Here is a 13,343-nt window from a genome sequence, read left to right as displayed (position 1 = left end):
ATGAGTTTCCTTTTATATTGAAGAATAATTAATAGAATTGCATTTACAGGTGCTAAATGTCCCCTTCTATCCGATAGTCAAATTCGATTTACACCTTAAATAGCTTATCTTGAGAGACAGGTTTGATGGCTGCTCAATACGGTTCTTCAGTTTAACTAGGGAAGGAATATAAACAGTGTTTTTCACAAAGTTCGGCGACCTTGAAGGGATGTGATGTAGCGCAAAATCGTTAGTTTCAGTACGGCCATTCCTCTTTGAGGAATCCTACAATTTAAAAACTGCTGACATATAAAGTTATATATAACAGTATGTAGTCTCCATTATGGTTAACACATTTTCCCTATCTATGTCCTAGTACTTCTGTATCTGGGTGTGTTTTGATACTGAGATATAGCTCTATCTCTAATTAGGCTTTTATTTTAGGTACGCTGAAAAAGGTTCGGTTTGTCAGTTTATATAATGAGTCTATACATAATAGGTTACAATGTGACGTGATGTAAAGAATCGTTTTGATTGTTAAATGAGCCATGGGCAGAGAAAAATGATCAGTTCTCGTATATAGTGAATTAGTGAAACTATCAAATCTTACCTTTGCAGCAGTTATTCTTTCTCCAGTCAATGTAATTGTTATAAGTGTAGCAAAAAGTGCGAGACGAGTTGTAACCATTCCCAATGTCATAAAAAGAGCACGAATATAAGCGTTTTTTCTTATGATTCTAATTTCAGCTTTTCTTGCTAACGCAATAACTTTTTGGAATGGTATTTCCCATGCGTACATTTTTATCACTTGTATACCAAGAATGATTTCGTCCATTAGTCTGATTCTTTCGTCAGTTTTTAAAGCAGTCATCTTTCTATATTTTGATGCAAGTCTTCCAGAGTAAGCTGCAGATATACAAATCTTTCAATCATCAATCATCATCATCAGTATGTCGATTACAATAATAAATTCGCAACATAATATTTGGACCATTCGAATATGAAACAGCTATTTTCAATGACATGTTTTATTTGTATAATATTTTAATAGAAGAATTGGATTTTAATACTTATATTTACTGAATATTACCTTGTAAAGGAGCCATAACTATAACAACTAGAATTCCTGCAATTCCTGGAAGTCCAGATCTTTGAAATAGTAAATACATTACTATTATACCGGAAGTAGGACCAATCCACATTTGATGAATCATCATTGACGCAAAATCAAATCTGGCTACATCATTTGATAGAAGATTAACAACCTTCCCTGCCGGAGTATCCCCTAACGCTGTTCTGCTTAATCTAGTAGCCTAAATGATATATGAAGTAGATGAATTTGGAACAAAGTTAAAGTTTGGGAAATTTTTCAAAAATATTCGTTTCAATTATGAACTTGCGTATGCCTGAAGCTTATTTGAAGATATTTTTAGGAGATAAATCTAATTTGTAATTATACAAATTAAAAAAATAGGTTTAAACGTATTTAATTAATAAATATGGAAAAAAGCTTTATTATTTCAAGGAATATATTTTCCTATATGTAAATACAAAGAATACTCGATCTCTGGAATCCATCAAATTTTTATGTAATTCAAACTCTGTGAAAGAGAATAATCACAAAAATCGATGGATACTGATCGATGGCGAGATAAATATTTAGTATTCACTCTATATAAAATTTAAAGCTTTGCAATTTGTTACAAACTTCACCTGGATATACTGGATCGTTAATATGTATATGGCGACCACGCCATTTGACCTTGCATTTGGAAATACTTAACACAGGTACATATTTCTCCATACAGACTACCTCAATAAAATGATAATCCGTCCACACCTGACTGACCAATACCTGACATTGCAAATAACATACAATAAAATCAATCCTACCCGACATAGCTGACTTGGGAAACCCAATACCGGCTATCTGCTCATTGTTCCAGGAGAAATTAATTATGCATCGAGATAGATTTCGAACACCGAGGTCTCAGCGAGGCTGCGCCGTTTTCCAGAGACTTAGCTCCCGCGACGTAATCTTACATTGTATATAGTTTGGTTAAGGTTTAATAATAAGTCACTAATACAAGCGCCCATAAGTAAAATATCCGTTCCGAGTTGATTTCTGCACATTTTGGAAATTCACAATGTATTAGTTTTAATTTGAGTTAATTTCAAACTACAAACCAACCCTGTTCAAATATAAAAAAAACGGAGCAGTAATCTCTATTTATTCCATAGGAAAGTCCTCACAGTGCTATTTATGGCATACTAACTATTTTACGACACATCAAGTTTTACCTTTTCACTGCGATGCCCTTCTTTAGTCGGACCAGGGAAGTTTTCCCGGTTTTGCCCCATTTTAGTAGGTCTAGACAAATGCTCTGTGCTTGCGGACCATCCCTAAAGTCGGGCACAAGGTTTTCAACATACGACTGTTGCAACTGACTAAAATAGTCTCATAATCGCATTCTAATGGATTTCAGAAATTATTGATAAAGTAATACTAGCAGTGAAAAGGTTAATGGTTGATCAAGTGAACTTCTCCATGTATGATTTCTCTCAATTATGAGAAATTGCTCTGGATTATTCTTAGTAGTGTGTTCAAATATCAAAAGAATCTTGATGTTACTTTTCTTCAAGGGTCAATTGGTTATTAGAAATCGACCTCAATTTACTAATTTCAATAATAAATCGATTTTTTCTTAAGTTTACCTTCTGTGAAACTTCACTTTCAATAGTCCTGAATTTTAACTCCTTCACTAGAATAACCCCAATACTATTTTATTGAGAAGAATTTGTGATTTCCTGATATTAGTAGACCTCAATGTCCTTCGTTTAATGTTTAATGTATATTTTAGTTTGTAAGATCGATAATCAATTATTTACAATAATAACTGCATTATTGCGATAGGGCAATAAACTAATGTGATTAGCATATTGCATGGAGGCATATTTTGCAAAAATCCTATAATTATCAATTAAAAAAATAACAAAGGGAAAGAGATGCTTCATTAGAAGCTAAATATAGTGGTATGACTGAGAAAACTTTAATAGTTAATTGCTCTCTGATCTACAGTCTATAAAAGGCGACAAGGACGAGAGGAGTGTACCATTCCAACAGAAGGTGAAAGACTGTTATACGATTCGAGCTGATGAACATACTTACTGCGGATGCTCTGGATACTTGGACAGAGGGGCAATGAAAGTGCTGGCGACCTATCTAAGCCAGTCATCTGCAGTCACAATTGGTTCCTCGCGAATTAAGTAAACCATAAGCTGTAGAAAAAGGAGAAAACAAAGAGGTACAAATTCAGATGTGCCAAAACCATCATAGGGGCTAATAACCCCTCATTTTAGGCTGTATAAATACTACAGCTAAGTTAGGGAGAAACAATGACCCTGAAAAGGCTAATCCCAGAACATTAGGAAGCTGATTATCACAGATACAACAAAGAGAAGACCGCAGGTTCTGTGTGATAGATTAGAAGACTACGATATACATCTTCTATTACTGTCAAGCGCTGATTGGTGACAATTTCCAAATTTTGAAGTCTCCATGGGCTATGTCCAGAACACCAACGGGACTGCAAAGAGATTACCTTTGCAATTAGGACCAATAAGACCACCTCAATAAATGTAATACTAGGTGTGAAGACTAAAAGAGATACACTATTAAAAGATCGTAATAAACTCTATGAAGGACTTGTTGAAAACTTTTGATTTTCAACTCATATTTATTATATGTATATTTCAAGATCTAATAAATTTCCATCTCAATATAAAGACTCTAGAGAAACGTTTGAACGGAACATTCCAAGTACAACTTGAAGTTAATGTAATAATAATGGATTAATCGATGATAAATATGGTAACAGATATCTAATGAATACTTACTTTTCTGTACACTAAAGCACATACGGCTGATCTTACTCTCATTCCACAATGACCAGCATTTATGAGAAATTGATTCATGATTAAAGATATACCCAGTGTGAATGAAACTAATCCTACAGCGTACATATATGCTTCAAACTTTGTTTTCGTGATTTTTTCAGGACTGTAATAATCCAATATGCCTCCCAACATAGTAGGCTGGAATGTTCTAAGTCCTAAATCGCTTATACCTATTAAGATTCCCAGAAGGGTGTATTCGACCCAAAAGGTTTTAACTATAGCTTTTAATAGACTCGGTTTCTTTTTTGGGTTCTTTTTAACCATTTGCATTTGTTCATTCCAATGTCTATTGAGAGAAAAAATAATATAAGTATAATACTGATCTAAAATCGAAAAAAAAAATATGACAATGTGGACACATCGACAATAAAATTCTATCCATATCCTATATATAGTATATATATATATATATATATATATATATATATATATATATATATATATATATATATATACTATAAGATTGATAATAATTGATAAATATTTGGCTAGCGCTTGGAGTTAGCGCACTTTATAGGATTTTAGGATCTAAACTATTGTAGAGAAGTGTTGTTGTTTAATCACAGATTTAGTGAAAAGTCTCAATTGCTTCATATCTGGAAAGTATAGATGCCAACCTAATAACTTGGAAATGTATCTAGAGGTCTAAGCATTATAAAAACATATTCAAAACTGAATATATTACTTATGCTCCATCTGCAGTTATTAAAAAAATGATGGTCAAGGTGCTAACACAAGTCAAATACCAAACAAAAGATGGTAATAACGCGTTGATTACGAATTTACCTCTATTTTCCATACAGTTTGTTCGTAGTAAGTAACTTAATTTGCTAATATTTCGATTTCTTTTTACAAAAAGAATTTTAAATAGCAAAATACATCTCTACAATATTCCGAATTACAGTTTTGGTAATTTGATTGCGATTTAGATCATCTACATTACCTACACTGCGTCTCAAACTGAAATATGATAAATTTTTATATATGTGTGGAAATTTCAGAAAAAAACTGTTATCAAGATAAAAAATATTCCTTGGAAATCTTATATCATAAATTAATATCCCCTATTCAATCTTTATTTTTTCCGACTATTAACCTTCTTAAATATACAGTGCTTTTCAGATAAAAGTATCCTCCTTTAATAACTTTTGTAATACTGGTATTTAGAAAAAAATCCAAAAACACGTCAATTTATGTTGGAAGGGGCAAGCATTATGGCTTATTTAAACTTACTGGAAAAGCCACCCCCTCACCCCTAGCAGCATCCCCTTTATTTTTTTAAATTACTTTTCATATTTTTTATGTAAAATTTGGATACTCCTCTTTGAGCTGATTTCAAAAATGTATAATACTTGTAGGTTAAAGTGGTTAGTTTATGAGATAAACAATTTTTCTTTTAAGAGCACAAATTTTACTTATTATTTACTTTCACCTTATTTGCCTGTACTAAAATGGGCTGTACAACAGTTCAAACTCTTTAATCTTTTTAACTGTGCTATTTATTATGAAGTTACAATAAGTGTTCAAAATGAGTACCATTCACTTCCATACAATGGTATAATCTATTTTGAAATGCCTCTCTGACATTGCTTAATACGGCTGGATTTAATTGTCGACATTCATTTTCTATCCTCTCTCGTAAATAATCCAGAGATTCTGGTTGGGTAGCATAAACTTTTGTTTTTAAATACCCCCATAAAAAGAAGTCTAGGGGTGTTAAATCCGGTGACCTAGGTGGCCACTCCATCATCTGCCCCCTTCTACCTATCCAACGAGCGGGGAATGTTTCGTTTAAAAATTGTCGGACAGCCATAATGCTTGCCCCTTCCAACATAAATTGACGTGTTTTTGGATTTTTTCTAAATACCAGTATTACAAAAGTTATTAAAGGTGGATACTTTTATCTGAAAAGCACTGTATTCTAATGAGCGTTGTAATATTCATGGTTCCAAACGCCTACTCAACTGGAAAAATTGAAGTTTAAAATAAATTACAAAGCCCTTAAGGGTTGCTGCCAAGAAATAAAAAATGACTAATTCCATCATCTAATTTTTAATATATTTTGTGGATAATGTTCCAGATTTTATTATAGAAACTCTTTCTCCGTTCTCCGTTTTTAGATTTCTCTTTTAATCGGTAGTATGAAAAACAAAATAAAATGTAGCAAAAAAGTAGTTATGTCATGAATATTCATTAACGCCTAATAAAAATTGATATTCATAGTGAAAAGTGGAAATGATGAAATTATTTACATCTTTTAAATGAGTTTTTAATGGTCTAAACGACTTGCAAGTTTCAGATATTGATCATTTCGGTTACTCTGATACTACAATTTACACGAAATAGATGGAAAACATCTATTTTATTCTGATGATTTGACTTGAAGAAAATAAACAATAATTAATTCTTGTTATACTAAAGTATAGAATAGTCAGTAAATAAAGAGTTTGATATGACAGGTGCGAAGTTATTCCTGAATACGGTGTCCAGCTTATCAGTCGTTAATAAGGAATATACCACAAACATCTTGATAACATGGGGGCGTTCAGTTTTTGCAGCTAGTCAATGCAATATGAAGTAAAGGAGCTCATTGTTTTGCTCCGTTCCAGAACTACTTCAACTAAAAATTGGAAAAATATCATTTTCACTTTTAATACCCGTTCTTTCCATTGAGGTGAACACGTTTTCCCCATCGATCCCTTAACATGCAACTCTGCAAACCACTGATTTTCAGCACATGCAAGTTATCTTTATTTCAATTTGATGCCTGTTTGAGTTATGGTGGCTAGTACAAAGAGGGACCTGTGACTAGGTGTGTTACCCTGACGCAGGTATCTATGAGTCGTCCATTGTTACTAACCTTGCCTAACCTAAATAAAATTTCTTTGACTATGTTTAGACACAATTTCTTTTCTAGTTTGCTTGTCTGCATCTACATAATATGAAAAACCACAATTCTATAACAATGTAGTGTGTGGTAACTTTTTAAGTACTCCATCTCCTTGTTAGTCAGTATACCTCTCTTTACCATATTTAAATTCATTCTTTCCACTGTCATATCATACTGCAACTACCCTAATATAAATTCTACATTTTTCTGGAATAAATTAAACTCAGCTCTTTTAAATGCGAGTGTTTAAGCACAACACTGTGCTTTACAGGGTCAATTTTGATATTGATATGTAACTCTTTCGAATTTGGACTTTTACCCTAGACACGTTCCAAAAGTATCAGACTCACATACATAATAAAGTAAAGTTTGTTGTGATTTATAAATAGATTCGAGGATATATGGTCAACCATGGATTATTCAGTGATGTTTGCACTCCCCTTTTCAGCAGCTGGCAGCTTCTGGATTGCGACAACAGTTGCTGTTTCGATGTGAGAGGGTGTGTATCTTAGTAACGTGCAGTAAAAGATCTGCGTTCGTTATAATAATTAACCATTGTCACCCCACCAAACTGAGTATAATTTAGTTCTTAACAAGGTAATTATTTGCCTTTTTGTTATTCTTCTTCCATCATTTTAATTTCTCAATTACTTCTCAATTTTTATTATTGCTTAGATAAAAATGTATAGCTACGAAAATCAGCAGAAAAGGATTTAAGCTTTGTGATATGAGTTACAAATTGATGAAAAACCTATTGGCTCCAGTGATTCTGAAAAGGATGACTTTGTAGGCTACAGTCTACATGAATCTGAATCTGAACAAGAAGATGGAGTAGATGCGATGCGGGTATGGAAACAGCTGAAGATGGAGCTACGGTTGAAGAACGTGATCCATCAGGTAAGATAGAAAACAAGAAGGCAGTTGTGACACTGGAAGTGACGAAACTTCATAATAATATATAGGAAAGGTTAAAATAACTAAGTGGGAGAAATATTGTTCAGCTCTTTTTGTAAGAATAAGAGCTGAAAATATAATTAGAACACATCTATCTGGTGTTAAAGCCATTGTGAGACACTCTGGAACTCCTGAAATATATAGCAAAGTCAGTAGGCAGTTGATTAAATTGATGAGCAGCTGCCTGCAATGCCAGGGTGATTTGTCAAATTAATTCAGATCATATGTATCAAAGAAGGCGTTCGTTTTTACATGTTCTTCGAATGTCATTAGTACAAGGCAATATACCAACTCGACGAGATAATATAAGACTAAGTGTTGAGTTCAGAACGGGAGTCAAGAACTCCCTTGGTGATTCTAAAGAAATACGAAATACGAAATAACGTACGAAAAAGAAACAAACTAATAGGGTGATAAACATTAAAAGCTTATGCCTAGTTTGCTTCGAAAATAAGCAGTCATAACATTTTTAATAAGTATAGAGTGCTTCCAAATTTTTATCTGATTATATTTTTGATGCATCTATTTTTAGTGAAATGTCTTTTTGGGCTCTAGAGATAAACGTTCTAAAATTATTTTTCGTTGTTTTGTTATTTCTGTTTATTGAAAAATGAATAATAATTTTTTTCTGCCTAGAACCTTATTTTTACTCGAGGGATCCTTCTAACCCTAGCACATACTCGTACATGAAGTTGTAAAAATTCACCACACACGCGCCGGTTTAATGTTAGTATGATAGAAACTCAGATAATTCTAAATCAATGTAGCAGTAAACTTACTTTTCCAATCTGTCTCCAAGGTAATCACTTTTATCACCTGACAATGTATTATAAACATCGTCAACATCTAATTCCCTTTTCCACCCTGCCCTAAACGTTGGAACTGCGTACCTGAAAATGAAAAAATGTTAATATGAGAGTCGATTTTGTCGTATTAAAAGTAGTTTCTCACCAAAAAAATAACACCGAAAATATATTTGCTTTTTCCCTTGGGTTTGGATTATATTTAACTTCCGTGGAGTCCATAGTGGTTGAAATGAAAAATAGTCGATGGTGAGTAGAAACTTTATCAATAATTATAATTTGAAAAGTAGAATAATGATACTAATACATATTTTGGAACAGCTGTATTGGTATGCGATCTGTAATCAAATGAGGAAGTATTAATTCAATATGTTCATTCAAATTCTGTGATTCATTTAAATATAATCATAAATATTAGTATTTCCAATACACCAAAATCTATTAGGACATAAAGAGGTTGAAGAATGTTTATATTTCTTTTCCTTTTGTATCCATCTCTTTTAAAACATTTATTCAGATTTGGTATATATTTGATGGAAATCTAACATATTCAAGTTAGTAGCAGAAAGTACACCGAGAAGAACAAATCAAAGAAGTTGCGATCATGGCAGTTACGAAATAAAAAAAAAATAGATGCGTATCGGAACGACAAAGATATCTTGATACAGAGGCGCACATATATGGAACTGTCAGATATTCAAGTTATAAGATGAACAGAGATAATGTGAGACCGGATATTGGAACAAAAATTCGTGGCGAGCAATGTTAATGTATAAAACATTAGCAAAAAAATATAAATAAATACAAGACGTCTATGATTCCACTTATCACGTTTGAAATGGAGACTTAAGACGAAATAAATGGTGGAACAATAAAACGCAAAGGTAATATAGAAATAGAGGATGAATTGGATAGCGAAAAAATTATAAATTCATAATTATTCTGGTAGGTTCCATGGTGAGAAAAAAACATCGAATAAATATCATGGAAAAATCAAAATGGATCCTTATATATCCCGAACAAAATGGAACACTACAGAAAAATATAGAAATATTTCTATCTACGTCAATTTGAATATTGAATTTTGAAACCTATGAATTCAAAAATTTTTACAAGAATTAATACAATTAAAAGTCACCGAAAATCTTAATTATGTATTTCCCAGACGATGATTCAATGAGTATTCGAAAGCTTGGAAAATATATTAAAGTTAGTCCACTTTAGTGTTTCATTGCTACGTTCCCAATAAGAAATCGCTCATAATATCTTTTTTATCTGGTTTTACATGAATTTATTCATCTTTATATTGATTTTTCTATTCTACGTTTTTATAAAATTTTTTTGGATCCTGCTTTTCTCATATGTACATGTTTATCGAGCATTGAGACAAATTTGTACAAATTGTTTCGTAGAATGGGACTGAACCCAATGCTGTGCACCTGCTCTTCTTGATATCAGTATATTCCAAGTTTCTACTTTCATTTTAGTTTCGCTTTTGGTTATAGTAAATAAAAAAGTGAAAAAAATTAAGATTTTTGTGACAGAGGAATGAATTATTGTTCTGAAAAAAAGTATTTATTAAACTCAAGTTTTATTATCAGCACTAAAAATACATGTTTTTTTTAGACCATTTCACATGTCTCCTATATTCTGAGTCCGGTCAAATTAAAAACAGTAGTCAGCAAGCGTTGCTGGTTCCCATTTTCTTTGATAGCGCTTTTCAATTGCGACGATATCTAAATGAAAGTGTCCTCCGTGCTCGTCACTTGAAGCGCTCACATTTTCCGGAAAAAATCTTAGGTGGGAATGTAAAAAGTTTATTTTCAAGGGCATATTACATCAGAATGCATAATATGCGTTAAGTATTTATTGAATGAGATCAGAATAACTAGAAGAGTATTGTAGTTACCAAAATTTTTCAGTAACTTTGATAAACGCCAACAAAGCTTTTCTATCTTTTTCATTTGAGGTGATAATTAATGCCGATCTTTCATTAATTTTTGCCGCTGGAACCAACAAATATACCTTCCTTTATTTTATCAAAATTCGAAAAAGGAGTTTTCTTTTTAAATTTGAAACCAGTTCCATCTTTATCGATGGCTTCTACAAAATTTTTTTGTTTAGTCCTAATTTGGTGAGCTAAGGTGGTAATAGGATCTTTTCGAGATTAAATAAGGGTTCATTTTCCACATCTTCCTTCAGACTTAACTTTGAGAAATCAATGAAGAGTCTCTATTCTTCTGACATATGTTTAAAACCCAGTTTAAGCAACAATGTCTTAAGCAAACAAATCAATATATGAACTGTTTACGATATAAAGTAACTTCAACGCCTTGAAATTGACATTTTAGCTATTTTTGTGAGCAAATCCAGCTGCGAATTGTGTTTAAATTTTTTTTTCAGAACTGCTTGAACTCATTTTTCTCGAAAAGCCTTTCAGATTGGCAAATGAAAAATAAAAGTCGCTTATGTGATCGGTGGATTCGAGTTATATCACTGGTTTACCAGAAGTCATTGTTGAATATTGTCCATAAAACCAAACGATAAAATTTCTGTGATACAGCAGATGTGTGGCATCCATCATTTATCCTAGTTGCGAATATACAGGTTGAAATATGCACGATAGCACTTCTGAAATAAAGGTGTAATAGCCTATTTTTAACTTTTAGATGTGAATGTCAAAAGCTGATATTTTGCTGTAACTTTAGAGGCACTGCAATAAAATGCAGAACATATTTAGTTCGAGTAAGTTTAAGTGTTGCCTTTTGTTATTTATGTACCACTTTTTATATTTTGAATAATTTATATCAAATGTGCGAACTTGTCTTTTTTAAGAATAGCAATTTTATCTTTTTCATAACATATAATATTGTGCCCAAATCCTTGAAACAAATAAATTGTGTTGTTATCTATGTTATTGTAAAATATAGATATCTGTATACCATGTATATTTACAGGAAGCTGAAGATATTTTTATAAATATACCTAGTACAATAAAACTGTGTTTACTTGCAAGTGATAGCGTTTCTTTGTAATGAAATAATGTTTCGAAACATTTGATACATTATGGAACATGAATAAGCATTATTCTCTTCACATTGAAAAAAAATCAATTTTACATATACATACATACTAAATAATTTTATTCAACTCTTAGAGACGACAAAATTGTTTTATTAAAGATAAAACGTTGCTGAGATATGATCTACGCGTAAAAATGTTCAATAAAACCCGATGTTTTAGGTTGATAGAATGATAATTATTCACGTAGGTATCAGAAATGAATTTTATAGACCTTTATAAAAAGTAGTGAAAAACCAGGAAAATATTTTATGTAAAAATTAATTGAAAACAATAGGGTATTCTAGTAGAATTTATCTATTGTTACTTGGAGGACTATAAAAAGTATCAAAGATATTTTCGACCGTAAAACTAATATACAAGGGCGAGTTTAAAAGTGTTTATTATACCCATTTGTTCTACAAAAGTAGTGGATTTTACTAGTTTTCGTTTTCTCAGTACCTCTGTGTCGCCAAAGAACACATGTTCCTGAAAGCATTTATATTGAAAATATCAAAAAAGACTTTACACTTTACTACAAATATTTAATTTGGTTTAGATTGTTAACAGTTGCGGTTCGCATTGTTTGATGTATGTTATAATAGGGGTAATTGCATGGTTTGAGTAAAAAATAGTTTTGAATAAATTATACAGGGTGAGTCGGGAGGAGTGCACCAAACTCTAGGAGTGTATTATACACGTGAAAATAATGTAAAAAAAACTCATACGTTCTTATCAGAATTTTGTTGATTGTTGATTTATTCACAAATTATCACATAAAAACATTGACTTCTAAGCATTTTCTGCTTCGTCTAGGAAGAGCGTTTGTTGCTCTCCCAATTGACTCATTTTTTTCTTCTTTAATATGGGCTGCAGTATACTCAATTCGTCTAATTAGTGCATCGCGTGTGTCCACTTTTATTTTGTAGACTTCGTTTCTCATCCAGCCCCATAAACAAAAATCTAGTGGTGTGAGGTCTCGAGATCTTGCAGGCCAAATAATGGGATCTACACGACCAATCTCCAACACCCTGGAAAACGTTCGTCCAAATGCTGCTTGACCTGACGAGCGACCTATGCAGGAGCTCCATCGTGCTGATAGTAGATCTGCATTCTAATATTTACAGGAACATCCTCTAGTAGGCCTTGTAATTCATTTTGTAAGAAATATAGTTAGTTAATTAAATAACTGTCAACCATACCACATCACACGTTTACAGAAAGCCGATGTTGAAAATTGCTTTCGACTGTTGTGTGGGGATTTTTGTCCGACCATACATGAGTATTACGAGTATTATTAATGCCATCACGGGTAAATGTAGCTTCATCGATAAAGATACAACAATAAAACACGATGATTATTATTTATCCACCGACAAAACTTCATACGGTTAGCTTAATCCTCTGGTTGTAGATGCTGTAATCTCTGTACGTGATATAAGCCTTATTCGTGGAGTGTGTTTATCACCTTTTTTTGTGGAATTCCCAATTGAGTGGCAATTCTCCGTGAGCTAATAGTTGCATCTTCTTCTACTAGATGCAGAATATTTTTTACTTCTACCAAATCTTGTCGAGTAGCGCGTTCAGATGATATGTTAACACTAAGAAGCTTACCAGTCTCGTACAATTTGTTAGAAACTCTAATAAATATGTTTTTATCAGGATATCTTTGGTGTGTAAAATGTTGACCAGAAACCATA

General features: G+C 32.3%; 1 protein-coding gene across 2 annotated transcripts in view; it reads right to left on the bottom strand.

Annotated features, from left to right (window-relative positions):
* The window catches only part of LOC130446434 (ATP-binding cassette sub-family C member 4-like), a 42,563-nt gene that overhangs the window by 17,706 nt on the left and 11,514 nt on the right, over positions 1–13,343 (bottom strand). For both annotated transcript variants that reach the window (XM_056782713.1, XM_056782705.1), the window contains 5 exons: positions 8,732–8,921; positions 8,560–8,670; positions 3,877–4,222; positions 1,070–1,292; positions 590–885 (listed from right to left, as the gene is read on the bottom strand). In XM_056782713.1, the coding sequence (XP_056638691.1) occupies positions 590–885; positions 1,070–1,292; positions 3,877–4,222; positions 8,560–8,670; positions 8,732–8,805 (1,050 nt within the window). In that variant the 5' untranslated portion in view covers positions 8,806–8,921. The remainder of the gene's footprint in view (positions 1–589; positions 886–1,069; positions 1,293–3,876; positions 4,223–8,559; positions 8,671–8,731; positions 8,922–13,343) is intronic.

Source organism: Diorhabda sublineata, chromosome 1 (genome assembly GCF_026230105.1).
Source record: "Diorhabda sublineata isolate icDioSubl1.1 chromosome 1, icDioSubl1.1, whole genome shotgun sequence".
NCBI lineage: Eukaryota > Metazoa > Arthropoda > Insecta > Coleoptera > Chrysomelidae > Diorhabda > Diorhabda sublineata.
This window is presented reverse-complemented; position numbering and strand designations above follow the sequence as displayed.